The sequence below is a fragment of the Cololabis saira genome, chromosome 15 (assembly GCF_033807715.1).
Source record: "Cololabis saira isolate AMF1-May2022 chromosome 15, fColSai1.1, whole genome shotgun sequence".
NCBI classification, from domain to species: Eukaryota; Metazoa; Chordata; class Actinopteri; order Beloniformes; family Belonidae; genus Cololabis; species Cololabis saira.
The window spans coordinates 31,295,466-31,321,619 of NC_084601.1; the positions used below are offsets into that span (position 1 = coordinate 31,295,466).

At 45.3% G+C, this 26,154-nt stretch overlaps 1 protein-coding gene across 2 annotated transcripts in view; it reads right to left on the reverse strand.

Annotated features, from left to right (window-relative positions):
* The window catches only part of cica (capicua transcriptional repressor a), an 83,713-nt gene that overhangs the window by 49,194 nt on the left and 8,365 nt on the right, over window positions 1-26,154 (reverse strand). For both annotated transcript variants that reach the window (XM_061741365.1, XM_061741364.1), the window contains exons 2-5: window positions 21,080-24,577; window positions 17,985-18,255; window positions 4,749-4,880; window positions 1,992-2,145 (exon numbers count right to left, since the gene is read on the reverse strand). In XM_061741365.1, the coding sequence (XP_061597349.1) occupies window positions 1,992-2,145; window positions 4,749-4,880; window positions 17,985-18,255; window positions 21,080-24,373 (3,851 nt within the window). In that variant the 5' untranslated portion in view covers window positions 24,374-24,577. The remainder of the gene's footprint in view (window positions 1-1,991; window positions 2,146-4,748; window positions 4,881-17,984; window positions 18,256-21,079; window positions 24,578-26,154) is intronic.

Sequence of the window (26,154 nt, forward strand, 5' to 3'; positions counted from 1 at the left end):
TGTCACTTTATTTTTATTTGTCACTTATTTCTTTCGGCTCTCAGGGAAGTATTTTCTTACAAAAAAAGAAAGTTCAAATAAGTACCGGTACTATAGTTTACACTTTGTAATGCATAACATTTACAGTACACTATTTGTTCTCTACCTCAAGTGTCACTGTGTTGAGAATGATTTGAGAATAAATGTTCTGAAGGAACCAGTGGATCCACGGTTAGTGTTTTTCCTTGCATTTTAAGAATTTTATAAGCGACGCGCTAATATCGTGATAATATCGTAATCATGATATTTTTGTCCACTAATATCGTGATATGAAATTTTCATATCGTCCCATGCCTAGAGTGATGAGGGTGAAAAATAAAAACCTAATAAAGCTAACTGGGTAGTTTTTAATTTTAGCTCTGTAGTCATTGATGGATAAAACATCAAGTAGCACTGGTGCCTAATAAGCTCCAATACAGCAGGTCCCATAATTTTATTTTAAACTCAAAATCTTATCAAGACTTTAACTTAAAACATAACTAGAACTTAAAATTAGCTTGACACAAATGAAAGTACAATTGAAACATGTGGGAAAAACACCAAACCTTTTAAGTGATGTGTGTTATCAGGTGTAATGGCATTTTTAGTTTAGAAATAAGAACATTTCTTGGTAAGATCCTTAGTTTTTTGAGTGAAGGCAGTGAATTTGGTCAACTGGTGTAAGTTCAGGGTTTTTAAATGCACAGCCATGAACCTATTGTATTATATAATTTAGTCTTAGTAATGTCAATTAACATCTAACATCTTATTTATATTTATAATTGCTCTTTAACTAAACAAAAATATGTTTTATCCAATTACTCGATTAATCGATGGAATTTTCAGTAGAATACTCGATTACTAAAATATTCGATAGCTGCAGCCCTAATGCACAATGCAAATCCGTGAAGCAGCGAGACCTTGAAAGGTGAACCGTGTTATAGCGAGGGATTACTGTACCATTGTATGGAGTACAAGGAACATTTGCAGCTTCATATCCATTAATGGCAGGTGAACAGACACTCTCCAACCACCTGAAGCTACACGATAGGATGTGCAAAGTGAGTATCACCCACATCTGCACGACCAGAAGCGAGAATGAGCGTGATATGACCAGCTTGATGACAACCTGGAGAAAAAAATCCAATCTAGAAATAATTGTGACAATGATGGAGATGTCAACATGCTGTAAAATGTAAAATAATAAAGATAAATTCGGATGCCCAAAACTGAAAATCAATACACAGATATCTCCGAGGAAGGTATATCCAGATATTCAGGTCTGGCCTTCTAAGAGATGAGCCAAGATCACCTCATGAATAGCTGATGCTCTGCATGAGTTAAGACTATGACCGTCTATTATCCGCTTATCTGGGACCCGATCCCAGCTGAAATCCTTAGACCTCCTCTCACTCTACCAGAGGGAGACGTTCCCAGGCCGGGCCGGAGATGTAATCTCTCCACAGAGTCCCGGGTCTGATGGGACGCCTCCAAACCCCCCCCCGGAAAGGCTTCCCGATCAGAAAAGAACTGACTCAACTCTGAAACCCTCCCAGATGGCTGAGCTCATCATCCAGTCTTTTAGAAGATACTCGTGACCTTGGGTGAGACATAAACAACGTAGACAGTGATGTGGACACAGCTCTGTTCCACCGCTACCACAACGGGAAATCCATCCCATCCATCCCTTTCCAACTAAGGACTATGACCTCAGACTTGGCTGCAAAAACCCTGCAAAACCAATCCACCCTGCAGGGGGTCTCCCTCCGATGGGACCACAATGTCTGCTTTAAGCTAAGATGCAATCCACGGGAAAGTTCAGTGGGTTCAGCTGGATGCCCCCCCCCCCTCCCCTCTCTGCCACCTACTTTCCCAATAAAGGCCACTAGTGCCACAAAACAAAAACAAAGATGCAATCTTTGGATACCACCCAAGGCATCCAAGCGAGTTCAGACAGAATACAAAATACTTACGGGTCGTCCGTGTCGCTCTCTGTCTCGCTGTCAGCCCCGCCCCTGTCTGTAGGAGGATTGTCATTGGTCGGGGGGGGGCGTGACGGCGATCCCCTCTCTAGGTCCGGGGGGCCCGTCCGGCCATCGCTCACTAAGGCAACACCACAGCGAGGCTCTGCAAAATAAAAGCCTCTGTTATCATTTTAAGCAGAAAGTAAGATCTTGATGTGTTTGTAGTTTTCTACCAATGTTTACTGCAGCTTTACGTGCTGATGGGTTATTACTGATGGGTTATTACTAGGGCTGTCAGTTTAGTACGACGGAGTATTAGGGCCAAACAAAAAAACAAAAAAAGGAAATTACGAGAATAAAGTCATAATGTAATGAGAATAAAGTCGTAAAATTACGAGAATAAAGTCATAATATTACGAGAATAAAGTCGTAGAATTACGAGAATAAAGTCGTAATATATTATAAATATATAAATATAACTTCACAAGATGCTCAATATTCCTCATTTTAACACAGGGAGAAGAAGCTCTTCCTGTTAAGAGTTCTCATAAATTATATTCTCATAATATTACAACTTTATTCTCGCAACATTACAACTTTATTCTCGTAATGTTACGACTTTATTCTCGTAATTTTACGACTTTATTCTCATAATATTACGACTTTATTCTATTACGACTTTATTCTCGCAACATTACGACTTTATTCTCATAATTTTACGACTTTATTCTCATTATATTATGACTTTATTCTCCTAATTTCCAATTTTTTTTGTCTTAGTTTGGCCCTAATACTCCGTCGTAGTTTAGCACGTTAATTCGATTAATTAATTACACTGCTAATTAACGCGTTATGAAAATTAACGCAATTAATTATGGGTGGCAAAATGCGCGAGCATTTGAAATTTGGCCTACTGAGGGACCTGTAGGCCACTTGGCAGTGGCAGGTCACTTCCCACCTGCGTTGCTAGTCAAACAAACAAAGCAGGTGACACACCTGGACGCGACTATATAAAAAGACTATAAAAAGAAAGAACAGTTAATTTTAATTAACTGTATTTGTATTGGGTTTTTGAATAATGCACCTGGCCTAATTGGTTTGCTGATGTGCTTGAGCTTTTGAATTTCATTTATGAAACACACTTCACCAATAAAAATGTGGATTTCAAATCTTCTCTTCTTAGTGTATTTAATTGATTAGTCATGCACTGCAATTTTGTAATGTCCTAGAATTCGAATTCTTTATTTGGGAACCTTTAGCAGATATGAGATTAAAATGCGAATTAGATTAATTAATTATAAATCCTGTAATTAATTAGATTATTCTTTTTAATCGCCTGACAGCATTAGTTATTAATGATGGGTTATTACTGGTGGGTTAGTACTGTGGCTTTATTTGCTGATGGGTTATCGGTGATGGGTTATTACTGATTGTATATTACTGATGGGTTATTACCTCAGCTTTATTTGCTGATGGGTTATTGCTGATGAGTGATTACTGATGGGTTATTATTGCAGCTTTATTTGCTGATGGGTTATTGCTGATGAGTGATTACTGATGGGTTATTATTGCAGCTTTATTTGCTGATGGGTTATTAGTGAAAACTCGCCTTTTTAAGAAAGCTTATAGCAAAATATATCTTTTATATGCTCTGTTTTTAAATATATTAAAAAAAAAAAGTTTTATTTTTCTGCTCTGTAGCACTTTGAGATTATTAAATATAAAGTGCGTTATAAATCAAATGTATTATTATTATTATTACTGATGGGTTATTAATGATGGGTTATCACATATGGGTTATTACTACAGCTTTATTTGCTGATGGGTTAGTCATGAGTCTGAAAACTTCAGACATATGGTGACACAAATTTAAAAGCTGACTTCATCTTCTAAACCCACACATGACTAAAGAGCAAGAAGCGGATTTATTTGGTTTAATAACATTCAGGCCTACAAAGTCTATTAAAGAAATAAATCACAACCGACTGTTTTAGTCACTTTACAAGGAAAAGTTCTTGTTCTCTGACTAGATTGTGTAAGCTTGTGTTGTGTATGGCCGGTCAGACTAACGGGTGAAGCCGATCATTTATTTGTTCATCCATTTGTCTATTTGAATAAGATTACACAAAAACTACTGGGCGAAATTTTATAAAACCTGACGTGGAGACGGAGAACAATGATCACTGGTGTTTAGGTTCAATTACAGCACTCTTAATTCTAATTACAAAAATATTGCAGGTTAAAGAATAGCAGCAGGTCTCAAATACTGTACACCTAATTATAATGAGCATATCTAAAAACTGGGGATTTATGTTGAAATAAACTTAAAATCCAGGCTTTGTAAACAAAGCTAAACGAATATAGGATTCGATTTCAGCTCTCCAGTCAATAAACAGTGTTATCAACAATGTCACTGGAAAAACACAAGTGTGAACAGCGAGCGACTGTGCTGATCTGCACTTCTGTCGCTGCTATTTTAGGAAACACTGACTTGGCTGCCGGGTTGTACTCGACTGTTTTGGCAGTCGTTATTTGAGAACACGGCCCCACACGCTGTTTCCTGTTATGATTCATTTATTGTGGGAAATACCTGTTTATGGGGCAGTTAAGAGTTAAATAAAAATAAACAGAGAGAAAGAGAGAGAGAGAGAGAGAGAGAGAGAGAGAGAGAGAGAGAGAGAGAGAGAGAGAGAAGGAGTGGGCATTTATCGGGCTCCCGTGTCCTTGTGTCACGACTGGAGAAAAGGTGCTGGGTGGCGCCGATACCTTTCCCCTGATTGACGAGCTGCTGGCCATCGGCAGGCTGCGCCGCCGCTCCTGATTGGCTGGGCTCCAAGAAAGGGACGAGCGAATGCCAGGGGAACACTGGCACCGACCGCGGCTCCACGTTGGTCCACACTGAGGAAAGAGAGGAGAAGTTGAGAGAAAAAGTGAAATGTCATGGCGTCTGCCGCCGGGACGGCGAGGGCCGCGAGGTCACGCGGTGGACGGCGCGGCGTGATGAGGGAGCCTGTTATTTTATCCACAGAGATTCCAGACGACTCGCCGTCCCGACTCCTGCCGAACTTTAGACTCGTCGCTGAACCGTCTGAACTATTTTGAGCCTGGAAAGATCCCGCTGGAAGAAAAACTGAAAAAAAGATCTGCATGGCGAGTAATTCGTCCAGTTACTACTCAGACATAAATATTTCCATTAAAACAAATACAGCTGTCAGAAGCGTTCCCACGGCGATCACAATTGTCCTGGTGATATTCTGCTTTTAGTGGTATTTATACCCTTACGGCTCCGCTGAAATAATATATTTCTCACATTTCCCCGAATGGTGATGTTCTATAAGTTTTAAAGAGACACAGAGGATAAATCCTGATAATATTGTGGTCATTTGTCAAATATTTGGTTAATGGATAACAAATCAGTCAAAACCAAAAGGTTCAGCATCAACTATAGATTTGCGCCCTTTTCGCATTAAGCAGAATCGACATTGGAACCTTATCAATTCCCATCTCTAGTTAAACATCCTTTTTTCTTAGCTTTTTTAAAGCTTGCAACACATTAACATAAAACACCATAAAAGCTGTGTAAGTCGATGATTGAGTGTGTTTTTTTGGGGGATGTTTTGATTAAAATATGAACAAAAATCCCCTAATTCTACCTTTAGAGGCATTCTGGGATTGAAGGTACAGAGCGATTAAGTGTTTCGGCTGTTATAACGTCCCGTTCTTCCATCAATCGCTCCGTCATTGCAGCTGAATGTGTGTAAAATGTGGATCTAAATCATCTGGTCAGAAGGACGTACAGACGCCTCAGGAGGAGATCTTGCCAGCAGCGTTTGTTACTCCTAAACCGCAGCGTACTTTAATCCTGCAGTTCTTTAAGTGGAAATGAGGTTTAATGAGTATAACTCATCAAGGGGCACAAATTTCCATCACAACTTATACAAACACCGCAAGTCCAACTTTTAGGGATGAACACTTTAGTTTAGTTGATAAGAGTTCGGTCTGTTTCTTATAGCCCTTTTCCACCAAACAGGTTCCGGGGCTGGTTCTGGTTCTGGGCCGGTGCTGAGTCTGGAAACGGGCTTTCTGTTTCCACTGACAAAGAACCGGCTCCGGGCCAGAAAACCTGGTTCCAAGGTAGCAGCAACTCTTTGCTGGTCTAGAGGAAAGAACCGCTTACGTAAGCGGAGGGGGCAGAGTTATTAAGACCAACGGCAATAGCAAGACTGGGAGACGGAGACATTTTCAAATAAGAATGAATCTGGATGCAGCAAAGCATCATGGGTCTGAGGAGGAGACAACCTGTCTTTTAGAGATGTGTCCACGGAGGAGCTACGTGGACCAAGTCCTATTAGAGCAAATATCTTGTTGTTGCTTCAACTTTCACACAAATGCAGCGACGAAACTGACGTTTGCAGCGACGTAACTAACGTTTGAAGTTACGTAACTGATGTGGCTCCCCTTAGCACCCGAGCTATGGAAAAGTAAACCGGTTCTTAGCTGGTTCCCAGTTTGAAGGAGTTGTGAACCAGAACCAGAACTGGCCCAGAACCAGCCCTGGAACCGGTTTGGTGGGAAACTGGTACCCATTGTGCTATGTATTGATGAAGTAAAAAGAGTCGCATCAGTATAACCCCAACTGTCCTCACGCAGGTCATTACTGGCGGAAATAAACCGTCTGAACTCCATGCGGCAGGGCTGGTGTCCGGTTTCCATTAATAATTTCCTAATAAAGTATTAAAACGGCCTATTTTTAGGAAGCCATTTCCAGCCGTAGCTCATCTGAAGTGGAGGTCCAGATACTGCGCTGCTGTTTCACAAGTGTCTGGCTGCAGCATGGCTGCTCAGAAGCTCCCTTAGACGCTGATTCTGGAGTCACGTGGTCACTTTAACGACCACGGGACCTTTGCACCGCCGGTTTCTTACTGGCTGCTGTTTGCATGAGGAACTTCAGCTGAGGAAGTGAAGCTTGTTAAAACGCCTTTACACATCAGAAGTTGATTTGTGACGGAGGCCACCGACACAGACCGTTCTGCTGACACGCTAAGAACTGGAAAAGGGGGGAGAAAAAAATGTATAAAACGTGTTTTTGTGTCCTTGGTTATGTGAGCACAGGTAGGTTCAAAAGTCAAAATCAACTTTACAGCAGAAGCTTTTAAACTTGAAGACATTATTGACTGATGCAGAACTTTGACGCAGAGCTGATAAACAGAGAACTTCAGACAGCTGAGGCCAAAACACACACAGAGAGGGGCCATTTCTGTGCTTGAGGTAGACTTGTAATCTAAACCGAGACCAAGACACTAACAAGACCAGAGAGTACTAAGACCAAGACTAGTTCAGCTCAAGACCAAAAACAAACCCAGTTATTTCCTGATCCTGCGTGATTGTAGAACATCAGCTCCATCCTGGTTCAGCTAGTTTCCATATGAGGTTGTATTCAACTGCAGCACAATAACACAGAGAAGTGGATGATGATGTTGAACTCACTATAAATGTTTTCATCCATCAGCTGAGATCAGATATGTGTGGCGACTGCACTACCGCTATTTCTACACTATTGGAGGATTGACTCCAGTGCTTTTAAGGATTGACACGACTACTAACTAGTCCCAAAGTCCTCTAACAGAATAACCAGCCTCCAACACCCCCCTCCACCTCAGAAAAGTCATGAATAGTAAATGTTAACGATTTAAATTGGACTTAGTTTGGAGATGAAACCTGAATTTTAGATAATGGAGATACAATTATAACTTGAAATTACATTATTTACCATGATAGTATCCAGATAACACTGTATATCAGCATCACTGAAATGGACCTGATGCTTAATCAATCACAACGATATGCAAATATTATTCATATATTTATTCAAACAAGGCTGTTATAAACACAAAACTGTAATTAAATACAGACACATGCAGATGCACCAAAACATTAAATCAAATGCAAAATCCAAATAGTTTACAAAACTGTACATTAACAAGAGGAAGACCAAGACCACAAAAAAGTGGTCTCGAGAACTACAAGTCTAGCTACAAGTTTAGTTTGGAGTCTGAAGCCACTATCAGCTCCATCATTTCAAAATAAAACAGCAGACCTCACGGCAGAGGACTGTAAGAGACGCCAGAAAGTAAACGAGAGCGAGAGAACAAACAAGAGTAAATCTCAGTGTCGTGAAAGCAGGTTGACATCGACATCCACAGTGTAAACCTCTGAGCTACAAACCTCAACAACATCTTTTTTATTTATTTCCAACTGTTAACTCCCATCAGGAGTTGTAGAGTCCCTTAAAAGTGGGACAATAGCGCTACAGCAGTTCTCGTTTGTCACTGAATTTGTCACAAGAGTTTGGTCATGAGGAAAACCCCCCTGTTGTTACCGATGGCAACTGAAAACTACAACACTAAACAGGAGACTGAGGCAACAGAGAGGTTTGGGGGGGGTTTACTGAGCTAGATGTGAGTATTTGAGGATATAGTTTAGACCTGAAACGTTTCTCTCCACCTCCACACTTTTTTGAGAGCACAAATCAAGGTGTTTTGACCTTTTGGAGTAATTGCTGATGGCAAGAATCAGTGTCATCAGATACCAAAGGTGCAAAGCGCCTTCCCGGTTATCATGTGGTAACGTTCATTTCTGCAATCGCTTGAGACAACTTTACATGCTGAGTATTAGACATGTGAGAACAGGAAATATTGTATACTGATAACAGTTCATGTCAGCAGGCAAAGCATGCAGCATGTTTCCACTCTCTCTTTCTCAAGAATTACCGTATTTTGTGGACCATTAGGCGCAATAATGAACGGGTCTATTTTCATACATAAGGCACATGATAAAACACATATAAAGAGAAACAAAACAGTTTGGTAAGTCAAACTTTATTAAACTCTTTCACAATAACTCAGAATATTATTCAGTTGTAACTAAAACAGAAAAATACTTCCACAAATAAAAAGTGGAGGAGGTAAGCGTCGTACTACTTCCTGTTCTCTGATTGGTTCCTCGTTGCCAACGATAGTGGACACCTGAAGTTAGTGTGAGGTTGGACTAAAACTGGATTATGATACAGATTTGAAAACTGGATTTAATCTAAAAACCTGACGTTGATGTCTAATTACAGTACGGTAACGTTGTCTGACGTTGCAACCCGTATCCAACCAAGGACCAACGTTAACGTGTCTGAACGTTTAGAGAATCAATCAAGCGGAGCGGCTTCGTCGCTACCAAAGTCACTAAAAACATGTAGACAGATGTTTGATTTCCACATAAATCTGGTCCGACGTCAGTAAGCACAACAAAATTCAACAATTGGGCGATTTTTGAGATAATTTAAGGATTTTAAGTTGCGCCTTATAGTCCAGAAACTACGGTAGACTGACAATCCATCCATGCCGGTCCGATCCACATCAGACAAACGTCACCATCTTTACTGTCATTCAGAGACGCACTTGAGATCAAACTTTGCTGCAAATTTCCCTTCAGTATTTAAAAATATGTAACTAAAAGTACTGCAACAGCAACGCTGTGATTCAGGAAAGAGCTAAAAACAGTGTTAAATAGTAATAAAATAAATAGAAAATACTCATTTGCACAATGAATGAATCGGCTTCCCTGCCATCAGGACCCTCCCAGCATCCTTTGGGGTTAAAGTACATGGTTTTAAATGAATTAACGCTCATCTGGGAGGTTTTATTGCACCATACAGTAACGTAGCACACTGATTCTGCTGAAAATAAGGGATCTCCATCTTTTACTATTATATCATTATTATTTCTTAACAGAATCCCAATTCTTTGGACTTAAAGCCAGCACAGGAAGTTACGCAATCCCACCCCACGACTTCTTGTTTTGAGCTGGCAGGTGGAGGAGAGGTGGTTGGGCCGAGCTAACAGTCTCTAGCATACGCTTATGTCAGCAAGATGGGGTTATCTTAGGCTGGAAATCACACCAAGAAGACAATGAAATGCTCTGTTATGCAAAGCTGTGGTATCCAGAGGTGGCGTGAACGTGGCTAAAAATAACCACGAGCAACCATATTAACCTTTAAAGGCGCCATCATGTGAAAAATGCCCACGTTTATTAAGTAAAAGGCAACGTGGGACAAGCTTTACAATCAGCTTTACTTTATTTGATCCTAATCAATCATGACTGTCATACTGGACAATAAAAACTATTATTCACAGCTTGATCAGCCATCCTAACTCTTTCATGACAACCAGACGTGTCAACAAAAGACATAAATCGAGGCGACAGCAGGGTAGGAACGCTGGTGAATGAATGTTGGCAGCTTCGCTGTAAAACTCATTGATCCAAGATGTAATTAGTAATTCTCCAATCGTCAGGGTTGTCTTGAATAGCTCGTTGAGTTAGCATGATCTGATTCTGTCAACATGCAGGTATCTAGATCAGTGGTTCTCAACCTTTTTCCTGTTCCCCCAACAGCTGCCTGCAAATATTTTACAATAAAAGCATTTTAAAGAAATGAAGGGGGCTCTTAATTTGAAAAGGATGCAGATCGTGTTACGTTTGTATCAACAGCGTCAAGCAGTAACTTCAACAAATCAAACGGGATGCAAGATTTCTTATTAAAATACAACGAATTACACTTGCAAAGAGTAAAAGAAGGTCATATGACCCTCTGTAGTTTAGGTACATAAAGGTCTTGGTCCATTTGAGTAAAACAATAATCTATTTCTATAAATGTCAGAGGATCGCATTGTAATTTATTTGTGCGTTTATTCTGTTAATGTTTGTTGTGCCGAAAATCCAAATAAAAAAAAGATTAAAAAAAAAATGTCAGAGGATCTTTTTAAAAAATATATATTTTATTATCACGGACCCCTTGCAATTACACCACAGACCACTAGGGGTCCGCGGACCCCCAGTTGAAAATCACTGGTCTAGATTATTAGAATAATGTAATCACAGCTAAAATATCAGATCACAGGTTGGGATCATTTAAAAACAGACTCTAATGTTAAAGTGTAAAAATAACACCCAAATCTACTTCAAAAATGGCAAATTATCAGAAAAACTTAAACAATTTTTTTACTAATTTCTATGCATTTTTGCAAAAAATTTTATTTTGGTTTTTGGCCGGTCTGAAGTAGCTGGTTTATAATGTCATTACCCTTTCAACGCTGTCCCGTATCATTGTGAAACTAAACACGCATAGAGTCGAAATGTGACTCAGTGGAAAAACAAATTTGACACTTTCCGCTGCTTCCTCCTACAGCTGTGGTCAAGCTTAACTTTAGCTCAAAAATAAGCAGTTATACGGGGAATAGGTCATTACATCACTGAAGTTTAACTTCATGGCATGAGGCATCATTGGTCCTTGAATAATATTTGCATATTGTTGTGATTGATTAAGCATCAGGTCCATTTCAGTGATGCTGATATACGGTGTAATCTGATTACTATAATGGTAAATAATGTAATTTCAAGTCGATAATTGTATCTTTAATATTTAAAATTCAGGTTTCATCTCCAAATTAAGTCCAATTTAAATCAGTAACATTTACTATTCATGACTTTTCTGAGGTGGAGGGGGGTGTTGGAGCTGGTTATTCTGGTAGATACTTTGGGACTAGTTAGTCATCGTGTCAATCTTTAAAAGCACTGGAGTCAATCCTCCAATAGTGTAGAAATAGCGGTAGTGCAGTCGCCACACATATCTGATCTCAGCTGATGGATGAAAACATTTATAGTGAGTTCAACATCATCATCCACTTCTCTGTGTTATTGTGCTGCAGTTGAATACAAGCTCATATGGAAACTAGCTGAACCAGGATGGAGCTGATGTTCTACAATCACACAGGATCAGGAAATAACTAGGTTTCTTTTTGGTCTTGAGCTGAACTAGTCTTGGTCTTGATACTCTGGTCTTGGTCTCGGTTTAGGATGTCTGGACTACAAGTCTAGTGATTCCCCATAAACTCTGAATCAAGTAGTAGCTCATATGCAGCAGCTACACTACGCACAGGACCTACGTCACAGTTCAATCATCCATTGTTGTTTTTGTCGGTCTGTAATCACGCCGAACACTAGGTGGCTTCGCAGGCTCTTTTTCTGCAGCGCTCCAGCTCGCAGTTTCCTATCTGAGCTCCCTTTTGTTTACTTCCTGTTGCTCAGACATGGCAAAGGAGTGAATGCAGCAACTGCAACAGCTCGCTGGATAACATGTTGGAAGAGTCAACAGCATTGACTTCAGATGAGGTGACGTCACGTGCTGCTGAACTGAATTGTGGGTCCATCGTGTTGGGAGAATGCTTTTATCCCAACAGACGTTTAACTTTCTTGGCACCGGCGCGTTTGTCAGCCGATCAAATTAGGACTACCGTATTTTGCGGACCATTAGGCACATAATACGGTGCAATATCAATGAACGGGTCTATTTTCATACATAAGGTCCATGATAAATATAAATAAAGCGAAACGAAACAGTCTGGTCAGTCGAACTTTATTCAACTCGTTCACAATAACTCAGAATATCGTTCAGTTGTAACTAAAACAGAAAAATGAACTCACATTGTAAATCAAGAATCCAACTCCTCCGGTTCATCCTTACCAGCGATAGCGAATACCTGAAGTTAGTGTGAGGTTAGAACAACGTTGTGTTCCAACATTTGATTATAACTGATTATGATATAGATTTGAAATTTTGGTTTAATCTAAAAACCAAACGGTGACGTCTAATTACAGTGAGGTAACGTTGACTAGATGTTGGATGATAGTTGCTTGCAGCGCTACATAATTAGTTATCTAAAGTTGTCTGATGTTGCAACCCGTATCCAACCAAGGTCCAACTTCAATGTGTCTGAACGGTCCGACCATCAATCAAGCGGAGCGGCTTCGTCGCTACCAAAGTCACTAAAACAAGTCACTAAAACATGTTGACAGATTTTTGATTTCCACATAAAACTGGTCTGAAGTCAGTGAGCTCAACAAAAATTCTCACACAAGGCGCACTGCCGGTCTTGAGAAAAATGGAGGATTTTAAGTTGAGAAAGGAAGTAAACAAAAGGAAGCTAAACTCTGCCAAGCAGAATCTGCACTGCCCCCTAGGGGCCTGGTGGTGTAATTACAGAGCAGGACAAACGATGATGTGAGCGCCAACTATGATACAGGCTACGTGCGTAGCTGCAAACATATCGTAAATAACGCTGTAGGGTCCAGTCCCGATACTATCCCAGCATGCACGCTGCCTTCCTCCGGTTGTCAGTGGTGCATACTAATGATGTTCGATACGACCGATACCATTTCCGATGCGATATTGAGTAAAATTCGGGCTGGTATCGGCGATACTGATTCGATACAGATACATTGTGCAAATACATCTAATGTGCCCGATATATCTAATAAAATTGGTGTATTTTAGATAGTTTAAGGATACAAGACATCAGTTATTTAGCTATTTATTTTAAAGTCAGAAGTATACTGAGGTAGCAGCCTCATTCACAATACAGCCGAGCTGTTATAACAACAGAAAGTGTTGAAAAAGGTGTTTCCATCACTAAAAAAAGATCCTAAGTAAAATAATAAAACCATTAAAATAAATAAGAGAATAATAAACAACCATAAGAACTGCTATAAAAATGAAAATGAAAAAAGTAGTTCCTACCAGCAGTGTCATTTAGACAGAACCTGAATAGTTTAGTTACTGTCCACCGTAGCCTATTCCTGTTAATGATACACATTATCACAAATGACTTAAGTATCAAAAGTATCGATGTTTTAGTTTGGGAATTGATTTTAGAGCGTACAGATCTGGTATCGGAAGTATCGATATTCCAGTATTGATCCGCACATCACTAGTGCATACATGTAATACAGACACTAACGCTGTATGTAAACAGGTGAAGTCTAATTCTACAGACATTTTCAAAATAGCTAGGTTTAAAGTACTAAAAGTTTCTCAAACAGAATCTGGTGACCCATCTGTGTCATAATGTACAATAGAGGAGGCCAAGGGAACATGTCTGGACATGAAAAAGACGCGGCCTTGTTTTGGAGCCCGCTGCGTTTTTAAAAAGATGCTTGGCGGAGGAAACGTTACGCTCCGGGAGGCAGGTGGCCGCTCGCACCAGCGCGAGGGATGTGACACGCGGAGGGAAAAGAAAAAGCGCACGGCGATAATCAGCTCAGGCCTGAACGCTTTACCGCACTAATTCTACCGGTGGAGCAGCGTATCCATGACAACACGCCAGCAATACGATTACTCCTTTTCTCTGCTGAGAACACAGAAACACATTCACATCACGCTGGAACTGCCCTTAATGCCCCGTCTGAGGTCGCTGATTGTCTGGAAGACTGGGATGAGTGTGAGTGTGAGTGTGAGTGTGAGTGTGTGTGTGTGTGTGTGTGTGTGTGTGTGTGTGTGTGTGTGTGTGTGTGTGTCTGTGTGTGAGAGAGTGTGAGTGTGAGTGTCCTTGCTGCTCTCTACTCTCCAGCTCTCAAGTCTTGCATGTCTAGACATGTCAATACTCGCAGAATATCTTATCTCTCACAAACAAACACGCTCACGTACGCTCGCTCGTAAATATAGGAGGTTGACACCCTTCTGCAGACGCTACACACTCCGAGTCACACGTTCCTGCACCACTCATATCTATAAACTGATGACGTTCACACCTCAGAAGGAGATTCACTTTGAAACCAACAGGATCATTTAAACTAACTGAGTTAGACTCCCCCTTTTAAAGCCTTTTTTAAAAAAATATTTTTCCTTATTTATTTATTCATTTATTTATTTTATTCATCGTATTTGTTTTTTATTTAATAAAAAAAAAACTGAGTTAATGACTCCCCCTTTTAAATACTTTTTAAAATCATTTTTCCTTATTTATTAATTAATTAAATTATTTTATTTATCCTATTTTTTTTGTTTTTTTTGTTTTTTTTTTCTTTTCGGCTGCTGTCTCTCTCCTACATAATACATACACACCACACAAGTGCATGCATACACACCCACATATAAGAAATCTGAGCAAAAACATTGATTTTGTTGTTTTGTACTGTTTTTTTTGTCTGTTTGTTTTGTTTGTTTTCTAGTGTCCCCTCTTGTCCTGTACCTGTATGCGTTTTTGTTTTTGTTTTGCGCACTTGTATTGTTAAAAAAAAAAAAAAGACGACGGACATCATTAGGTCAGAATGTAAATTTGCTTGTGATTCTGAGTTCAGGGTACAAAAAAAAATCACTTCTTTATACCGTTTCTTGCTCTCTCTCAAATGTCAATATTAATTGTGAAACCAAACAACCTTTTAAATTGCCAATATCACAAAACCCTGCACATTTCTGACACTTTCAGTTTTCAGATTTAGGTGACGCTGAATACAAATTACACAAACTGCCGTTCACATCAGAAGAAAACCATCTCCATGATTCAAATTAACATCTCTAAGTTGCTCGCACCGTTGTGGTGCACATAGTTGGCATGGAAACACTTCGATGGCATGACGAGGCCAACCCCATCCCTTCCTGTTTAATTCATCAGTTTTAAAGTCTGTTGAGCTCATTTCTGACGGCCTGAATCCTCCATTAGAGTACTACTTATTCTAATGAGTCCGAAGTGACTTGTTGTTACATTTATGTGACATCATAAGTACGTTTCTGAGGAGCAACTTTCCTAGACCCATTGTGGGCGTCATATTAGCCGGAACTGACCCTACCCAATCCCCCGATTAGTCCAAGAAACGGGAAAACGGGTGTCTCAAAATAGCTGCAGCCCATCTGTCAGTCAGATGGAACGGGGAGCAGCCGGCAGCACCGGCGGTTGGACCGCAGCCACCGGCCAGACCCTCTCAGACCGGCCTTGAGGGTGTTTGTTGGGTGGGAGATGCAGAGGTGAGTCAACCGGAGCAGGTCGGCCACCAGCTGCCGGCCTGGCCTGCAGCCACGAGCCGGCCGTCGGCTGGCGGTCGCGCCCAACAAAAGTCAGCTGCTCCGGCCCCCGCCTACCGGCCCGGCAGCCGGGTCCAACCCAGAGCTGGTCGGTCGGACGCTCTGTTAGTGCAATTAGCGGAATAACGAGCCATAATGTTATTTACCGTATTATCTGGACTATAAGCCGCTACTTTTTTCATAGGTTTTGAACCATGCGGCTTATACAAAGGTGCGGCTATTCTGTGGATTTTTCTTCCACCGCTCGGGGCGCTCTAATCGGAATTAAAATCAAAACTAAGACAAAATAAATGCAAAGAAGAATACACTACTTCTTCTTTAGCAGATAGAAGTAGGTAGAAGCATTTCAAACAGATAAATAAATACAGTAGATACCAGTTATTTTCTCTTGGTTCTGTCCAGTTTTAATCAGCAAAGTTGCTGCCGTGTTAAAAGACACTGTTAGGAAGGGATCTATTTAGGTACAAACATGTACATAATTTACAGTTCAAAATCGTTCTGTACATGTAGTAAATATCTAATCTAACAACATAAATATCTGCGGCTTTTTTTTTATTATTTTTTTTTTTTAAATAGAGCGGATGCGGCTTATATTCAGGTGCAGCTTATAGTCCAGAAAATACCGTAAATACAAAAAGTGATTAGACTCTCCTGGCTCTTGAGTTGCAGCTCTGATGTTAAAAACACTGAAAATCCTAGGTAACTTAAAGGGGATCTATTATGAAAAACATGTTTTTTCTTGCTTTAACATATATAAAGTGGTCTTCCCTTAGCCTGCCAACTCAGAGAAGGAGGAAAGCAACCGCCAGGATGAGCCATCCAGTGTGATGTGGCTTCTACGAGCCGTTCAGATTCTGCTCCCTTTCTTTACGTAACGACGGGCGCAATTTACATCGGTTGGCCTCCGATGTGTGAAACCACGCCCACAACTAACTCTGGCCGGAACAACAACAACTAACTCTGCCGGCCGGAGCTTCCGCCATTTTCTACGCGTCATTCAGGCAGCCAATCAGCACAGTGCCTCATTATCATAGCCTCCCGCTATATCCTGGTTAATATTATTGCAAGAATCTCTAAAAGGAGTTTTCTTCATTTTCTTCTGAACATGGTTTTATTTGGTGTAAATATGATCTTGAGGATAACTTAAATGTTTTTCTTTACTAATAATCAGCCCACAAAATTACTTATTATTAATTATTATCACTTATTTGCTCTGTATATCTTAACAAAGACACTGAAATAAATATGAATGGTCGTTTAAACTTTAACATCGTCCAAATGATCTCTTAAATTCTAATCTGAATAGTCTGGTCTTATAAGTGGTAAAATCCTTTTTTTATACTTCTAAATTACGTAATAAAGACGTGTTTTATGGGACTTCAAAAGCAATGCACTATGATTTATGATTTATTAACGTCATAAAAGCCTCAGAGTAGCAACGGACACTAGTAACTTTTAAATAGCTCCATGACTCGCGTGACGTTAAAAAAGCCACACATGACAGCTGTTTTCTAAACTAACTCTCGTCTACCCGAAATTAACTAGACCTCATAATATTTACCAGTCCAGGAAAAGTCTTCCCTCCTCATCTGATGACATGTATAGCTGGTGTGGATGTGAATTCATAAAGTAATGCTAAAGAAAATAAAAGCAACACAAGTCCCCTGAAACTGAGCAAAATTTGCATGAAAGGCCTGAAACAGGCTCAAAATCCGCTCTGAATATTCATAAAACGCTTACAACTTCTATTTTCAACTATATCTCATATGCATTCGTGCCTCTTTTTTGTGTATTCATAAGTGTGAATGTGATTTCGTTCCCGCTGCGCCCACTGCGGCAGAAATCACGGAGGCTTCAGGCAGAGTTTTTCCTGAGCGTTTGGGAGAAAAACTGAGCTTTTCTTAGAAAACAACGGAGTTCTGTTTGCAGCCCAAAGCAGTTGAGGGACAAAAAAAACCCCAATCTGAATTATTTCTCATGCCACTACAAAAGCGTGTCGTAGTAAATTATACATGAGTCGTAACCATAGCTCTCTGGTAATGAGAGGTAATGAAAGTGAGGTGTACTGCCTGCAAATCGAACCCCCCCCGGTTCCTTACCGGTGCCCGGGCGTCCCATGATGATTTGCTTGCGCGGCGTCGGGTGCGAGGACTCGGCTGGCAGTATGAGCGGCAGCAGCGCCGTCGGCGTGGGGTGGCAGGCCACCGGCTGAGGCAGCGCCCCCCCCGAGGCGTTCTGGTGGCCCTCGGGTTGCCGCTCTTTGCCCCCGGAGCCGGACGAGGACAGTGCCGTGGCTGACTGGGCAGATATCGACCCCGGGGCCGAGGGACTGGAGAGGGCGGGGTGGCCGGCGGTGCCTGGAGTCAAGGACTGGGGAAGAAATTAAAACTGTGATTATTCAACAACACAAGCAGCAAAGCAGCTTCCTGGCAAGAGGGGTCACAAGTAGTGTTGTTTTTGGCAGCCTGTTTCAATTCTAGTTTTTAGTCTAGTCTTTGGGTCAAGCTATCATTTTAGTTTTTTATTAGTTTTAGTCACTTTCATTCTCCTTTTAGTTGTGTCAAGTTTCAGTCGACTAAAAGTCTGAGCATTTTAGTTTAGTTTAGTTTAATTTTAGTCAGAATCGTCCAGGACCATTTTAGTCTCGTTTTAGTCAAAGATTGTATTTAGCCAAACCCATTTTACAATTCAAACAAGGTTATCTTATATAGTTAACATATTTATTTTTCTGCATTTCTCCCCATCATTTTCTTTTTTGACGACACATTGGGTTTTCTTTTCCACGTCTATGTAGGAAAGTGTCTCCAAAGATGGTCTCTTCTTCTTCTCCAGCCCCAGAGCAGATCCCCGCGTGGCCGGCCATCGGCCCCTTCCTCTATGTAACTTTGTTTTTATCTGACGTGAACCTAGAGCTCTGCGTTAACGGCATCAGCCTCTAACTCTGCAGCTGCATCTTCTGGATCTGATTCCCCGCTGCCGCGACTGGGATTGAAGATGTGACGTCACCCAGCAGCAGAACTAAACCAGAGGAAACTACTGAAAACGTGCACATTAAGGATCTTTGGTAGAACATTTCGTCTCGTTTTTATTTTGCAATCTACATTTTAGTCTCGTTTTTATTCCTCTACGATATTGCATTATATTTAATTATCGTTATCGTCACATGACCAGCATTTTCGTTGCGTCTCATCTCCCTCAGGTGATAAAGGTTCGTTGACGACGATATTTCGTTGACGAAAGCAACTTTAGTCGCACGTTTGGGTCCAAGAGCTCAATCCTGATCACCTCACCCATCTAAAGGACCAATATGAAATTACTTATGATGTATAGAGATGTCCCAATCCGATCACGTTGTTTCAGGCTTGATCGATCAGGGACACGATCAGGGATCGGATTTATATTTTATTCTCATTATTTTGATCAGCATCAAGCAGACGATGGAAGAAATGCTGAACAACTGGTGTATCAACAAGCAACGGGTCCCTGAAAATAAAAGACAATGCTGCTAATACGCAGAAAGCTATGGGTGAGGTGGGGGGGGCAGAGTGTGGGCTGTGTCACGTAAAGTGAGATCAATAAAGTTGTTTGTTTGTGGTGATCTGGCAAACGCGAGGAAGATTGTAGGTCACTTCAACATTTTATTCTTTAAGCCAGAAAAGGACAGTAAGAAGTTAAGTCTAAAAAGCATGTTACTGCATTACTTTAAGACACTGTTGCTCGTTTACTCGTTAATAGTTGAACTATTATTACTTGATTGTTCGAGCTACCTCGAAGAGAACTGCACTGTTTAAATGCTAAATGATGAAATATCCATACATTTTCCACTGAATATCTGTTCCCGGGTTGCGGGGCAGCAGTCTCAACAGAGATGCCCAGACTTCCCTCACCCCAGACACTTCCTCCAGCTCTTCCGGGGGGAGTCCGAGGCGTTCCCAGGCCAGCCGAGAGACATAGTCTCTCCAGCGTGTCCTGGGTCTTCCCCGGGGTCTCCTCCCGGTGGGACATGCCTGGAACACCTCCCTGGGGAGGAGGGACATGCCTGGAACACCTCCCTAGGGAGGAGGGACATGCCTGGAACACCTCCCTAGGGAGGAGGGACATGCCTGGAACACCTCCCTAGGGAGGAGGGACATGCCTGGAACACCTCCCTAGGGAGGCGTCCAGGAGGATCCGATACAGATGCCCAAGCCACCTCAGCTGACTCCTCTCAATGTGAAGGAGCAGCGGCTCAACTCCGGGCTCCTCCCGGGTGACCGAACCCCTCACCCTATCTCTAAGGGAGCGTCCAGCCACCCTGCGGAGGAAACTCATCTCGGCCGCTTGTATCCGCGATCTTGTCCTTTCGGTCACTACCCAAAGTTCATGACCATAGGTGAGGGTAGGGGCGTAGATTGACCGGTAAATCGAGAGCTTCGCCTTTCGACTCAGCTCCTTCTTCACCACGACGGTCCAGTACATCGACCGCATAACAGCGGATGCTGCACCGATCTGTCTGTCAATCTCACGCTCCATTGTTCCCTCACTCGTGAACAAGACCCCGAGATACTTGAACTCCTCCACCTGAGGCAGGACTTCTCCACCCACCCGGAGAAGGCATGCCACCCTTTTCCGATGGAGAACCATGGCCTCGGTTTTGGAGGTGCTGATTCTCATCCCTGCCGCTTCACACTCCGCTTCAAACCGCCCCAGCACATGCTGAAGGTCCCGGTCTGATGAAGCCAACAGGACAACATCATCTGCAAAAAGCAGAGATGAAATCCTGTGGTTCCCAAACCGGAACCCCTCCGGCCCCTGGCTACGGCTAGAAATCCTGTCCATAAAAATGATGAACAGAACCGGTGATAAAGAGCAGCCCTGCCGGAGTCCAACATGCACCGGGAACAAGTCTGACTTACTGCAAAGTTAGTCTTTACAAGTGTAAAGTTGGGGACTACATGGTGTTTGTATTTATGAAGGAATGTTACATTCAGGCAAAAGCTTTTTTTTGTGGAAAGTTGAATAAACATTGGCATCAAGCATATTTCAAGGCCTTTCTCATGTTAACAGTATTAAAAACATTTAAAAAATACCTCTAGGTGATATATATATATACACACACACACACACACACACACACACACACACACACACACGTGTGTCCCATGCTTATCACCTGAGTGTGACCCGGAAACGGAATATATACAAATATACTCACTGAGGTGGAGGTAACCAGGACGAGGGTGGAGGTGGGGTTCCGCAGCAGCACCGCTCCGTTGGTGGCGGCCCCGTTGATGGGGACGGGGGCCTGCAGGCCCGGGGGGGCCGGGTGCTGGTGGGGCTGACTGCGCTCCCTGGACCGGCTCCTCTCCCGCCGCGCTAGCGGCCCGTCCGAGAACTTGGTCAGCGGGACGTCCGGGTTCCGGACGATGACCGGGGAGTCGCGCAGCGGCACGATGCGGCGCGGGGACGGCTCCTGGGGCAGCGGGGACGGGGGGGTGGGGGACACCAACATGGGCGGTGGGGTGGATGCAGCGGAGGAGGGGGGCCTGCTGGTGGCGCTGCGGGACCGGGGGAGGGTGGGTTGGCTTTGGGGGGAGAGCACCCTGAAGGCGGCGGGGCCGTGGTCGCCCGCCACGCCCCCCCCCAGCCCCAGGAGCTGCTCCGGTTTGCTCTGGTAGTCCTGGAGCGCTGCCAGCGGAGGGGGCGGGGGGGCGTCCAGCTTCCTCTTGCTGGGGCTCATGGGAACGGTGAAGGTGAGGTTGGTCTGGAAGCTGGGCATGATCCCAGACAGGTGGCGCTCCCGCTCGCCGCCCGCCGGCACCATCTTGGTGCCGCTGAGCTGCCGGTGGCGGCGCGGGTTGAGGGAGGCGGCGGCGGCGGTGATGGGGCTGAAGCTGTGCGGGCGGAAGCCGAAGAGAGGCGAGGGCGACGGTGACGGCGTCGGGGAGAAGGGCGACTGGTTGGAGATTGGGGAGTACGAGGGCGTGCGCGACCCGCCGAGCGACACCAGCATGGTTGCTGCCTCGCACTCGTCAAAGTCGAAGCGCGACAGGTCCTGCGGCAGGAGGGAGGGGAGGACGAGGCGCGGGCGTGAGTCACCGCCGCGGCTGCTGGCCTCGCTGCTCTCCCGCGATGTCTCGTCCCAGTCGAACTCCGAGCTGGCGCGGCCGCTGCCCAGCCGCAGGTCCGATGGCGTCAGGGTCCCGGTGCTGCTGGCGCCGCTGCGCTCCCGCCCCCCGGGGCCGGCGCCACCGGCCTCCATCTCCTTGGTGCGCATGGACAGGTGGCGGGAGCAGTAGCCGCGGCGCTGCGACTCCTTGGAGCAGCCGTCCCGCGAGCAAAGCCGCCGCCACTGCTTCCCGTTGAATTTCTTCCTGATGCCCGTCGGCGTGCAAACCACGTCGCCCTTCTTGTACTTCTGCTGCGCCGCCGTGAGCGGCGTGCGCGAGCGCGAGGAGGAGGACGAGGTGGATCCGGACCCCCCCCCTCCGCCAGAACCACCCCCGGAGGCCTTCTCCCCACGGGAGGAGGAGGTCGTGGTCGAGGTTGAGATGGCGGGGAGCTGCGGGAGCTGCGCGGTCGTCATGATGGAGCCGGCCGCCGCCGGGTCCAGGCTCAACAGGACGGACGAGGAAGGGGGGTGAGGGTTCAAGGCCAGGTGGGGTGGGGGGATGCCCAGGCCCGGGACCATGCCGTGGGAGTTGAGGTAGCCGGTCGGCGGCTTGGAGACGATGTGGCGGTGCTGCGGGACGAGCGGCTTGGCGCCCGGCAGGATGGCGCCCATGGTGACCATGTTGAAGTGGGACACCTCCATGTCCTCGTCGGGGGTGAGCGGCATGTAGGGGGGGTGCGCCGCCTCCCTCTCCCTCTCCCTCTCTCGCCCCTGCTTCCTCAGCAGCTCCCTCTCCCTCTCCAGGTCCTTCTCGATCGTCCACTCGCGCCCCGGCACCAGGCTTAAGACTGTCGCCGGGGTAACCGTCGTCGAGGACACGGGGACCAGCCCTGAGTAGGACACTCCCCCCCCCAGCATGGCGCCCATTACGGGGGCCAGACCTCGACTCAGGTGGAACATCTCCTGCTCCACGTCCATCTCCTCCCGTTCCTCGCCCTCGTCCTTCCCACCGCCGTCGTCCTCGCCATCGCGGCCCCCTCCCGAGGGGAAGTCCAGGTCCCACGGCGGCGCCAGGAGGCGAAGCGTCTGCCGGGACACCCACACCGCCTGGGTGCCGCCCCCGCCGTCCTCCTCGTCGGCGGAGGCGCGGCGGCGCTCCTCCGACAGCAGGACGCGGTAGCGGTTGGCGACGGCCGGGTGGGTGTCGACCCGGGTGACCACGCCCTCCCGGTACCACTGCCACTGGCCCTCGCCGCCGTCCTCGTTGCCGTACGGCACGCAGACGCGGGTCCCGATGGGGATGGTGTGCACGCCGGGCGGCGGCGCATCCGAGATGATGTCCACGGCGCCCGGCGGGCCGTCGCGGCGGTACGGGTAGCGACACAGCGCCTTCTCGCCGTTCAGCTGCACCTCCAGGCTGCCGGACTCGCCGCTGACCTTGCGGACGACGCCGGCCCGGAACACCAGGTCCGACCCCCGCCCCTCGCCGCCTCCATTCCTGAGCTGGCGGGCGAGGACGCGCTGGTTCTTCAGGCCCTTGGCGAGGGCGTCGGCCAGCGCGTCGGGGAGGCCGTGAACGGCGCCCTGGCGCGGGTCTTCCACCACCTCCAGGTCCGCCGAGTGCTCGCTGGCCGTGTCGGTGGAGGAGCAGCGCGGCGGCGGACTTGGGGGCGGGACCCGCTCTGACTCCACCCCCCTCTCCGCCAGCGCCAGGGGGGGCGGGCCCGGGGAGTCGTGGACGTCCTCTCTACCCGCCGTCCTGCCGTGGAAGTCCTCCATTAGGCTGGTCGGATGCTGATTGAGGCCGCCACTCAGAGGAGGCGGCGGCGGCGGCGGCGGCGGCGTGGAGGAGGAGGCAGGGTTGCTATGGTTACTGGCAGTAGACGGAGAGCAGTGCTCAGAGGTGTACTTCTTCTTGGGGACGCGGGCCTTGAAGGTGGCGGTCTTCCTGCTGGAGGCGGGGTTGGGACTGCCGTTGGCGCTAGGCGTGCTGCTGTTGCTGCAGCTGCTGCCACCGCTGTCGCCGTGGCTACCGCCGCCGCCGAGGCCCGACCTCGCCGACCTCTCCTCCGAGGACGCCAGCAGCTTCCCGGCATCCATCACCACCGATACGGCGGCGTTGGCGTCCGACGACAGCCCCTCCCCCTCCCTCGCCGGGTCGGCCTGAGCAACCTCCGAGTGGGAGTGGGAGGAGAACGACGAAGACGAAGAAGAAGAAGAAGAAGAAGAAGAGGAGGAGGGGGGGGTGTGGCTCGGGGGGGACCTGCTTCTGTCTCGGCTCTCGTCCGAGTCTCTCTTCTCTCCTCCGTCCGAAGCGTCACCGGCGCCACGGCGCTTCCCGCCCTTCGCCCGCGTGGAGGGAGGAGAGCGGCGGCCCTGCTTCTTTATCGGCTTCATCTTTTCATCTAGTTTTCTCCAAACAAACTCCTCTTCTTTTCTTTATATTTTATTTATTTATCCCAGAGATTCTGCTTGATGTTTTTCTGTTTCCCCCTCTCTTTCTTTCTCTCTCTCTATTTTCGTTTCCTCAGCCAGGGCCTCCCTCGTTCATCCTGTCTTCGTTCTTGCTGCACGACTTCGGCACTTTTATTGCAGGAGACCCTGAAAGACAAAAATCAAAATCAGAGTCGATCGAACTGTAACACCTGACTACAGGCAGAGTACCACCGTGGATTCACACCGAAAGCGTCATAGGCGTACGGCTGCCATTCATTGTCTATGACAGCCGCTGAAAGAGGCGTCAGAGGCATCCAGAGCGTCAATTTGAAGAGAATTTCAACCGTCGCAGCGGCGACGGCTATAAACCTAGTTATAAACACATTATTAACTAGGTATGTCTCGATACTTTTTTGGCCGATACGATGTTTTGAAAATGACGTGATCGGGCTTAATCGATCGGGTGGCCGATCAATCAGCCCTGCACTAGAAATAATATTTGTTGATCAAATATCTGAAAGAAGGGAACGTTATCTTTTCAAATAATGTAAATTCCAGACAGAACAATGGAAATGTTAATGACTACTAGCAGTGTTGTGCAAGTTCATACTTCTGATGAACTAGTTCAAAGTTCAGTTCACATAGTTTAAAAATGAACAGTTCACGTTCATAGTTCACTATTTTCATTTTGAACTAGTTCAAATTCAGTTCATTTCAATATTTTTAGGTGAGAAGTACGAATGAAACGCGCCCCCACCGTATACCAGTGGTCTTCAGCCCTGGTCCTCAGGATCCCTGTCCTGCATGTTTTAGATATTTCCCCTCAGAACCCTGATAAAAATGACTGTCATTAACAGACTTGTGCAGACCTGGATGACAAGCTGATGACGGCCATTAATTAGAATCAGGTGTGATGATGCAAGGAAACATGTGAAACATGCAGGACAGGGTTGGAGACCCTGCTGAATACAATCATGTATTGTCCTAGTGGCGTTTCAACTTTATTCAGAGGCTGTAAATCTCCAACATTGTAGTGCATTATCAATTTGTCTACCTGTTACTGGGAAATCAGACCTCTTGGTCTTTCTGGAACTTTTTTGATTGTTAAGGACTCGCAGATATTTTCTCCCACTGGACTGATGCTTTAACTCCACATGACGTTTCAAATTTGAAGTTGACGAGGCAGACGCTCAGACTTGTTTTCTTAGCGCAGGTGGACATAATTTGCACAGAAATGTTAGTTTTCTACCGTCAGACTCTTTGGGAGACGATGTGTAAAATTCCCGCAGATAATGATAAGGATCATCATCTGACGGCTCGCTGACGCTGCGACTGCAACGTCTCTCTTCACCAGTCAAGGCTGATTTATGGTTCCGCGTTAAATCGACGGCGAAGACTACGGCGTAAGGCACGCGGCGAAGCGAACCATATGGTCCGCACGCCGCGTACGTAGGTGTAACGCGGAACCATAAATCAGCCTACATTTGTAAAGACTGCACCGGGCTCGTCGAGCATTTTAAATGTGCGCGCCACCCGCTGGTGAAATAAGAAGGATTATTCCGTAATAATTGGACCTAAACAGTGAAGCTCACATAATCTGAACAGATGAAATTCCAGTTCATGATCTGCAGAATGAACAAGTTCACGTTCAAGTTCTTTATGTGTAAATATGTTGCGTTCAGTTCAACGTTCTCACAGAAATGAACGTGTTCAATGAACGCGTTCATTTGAACGCGTTCATG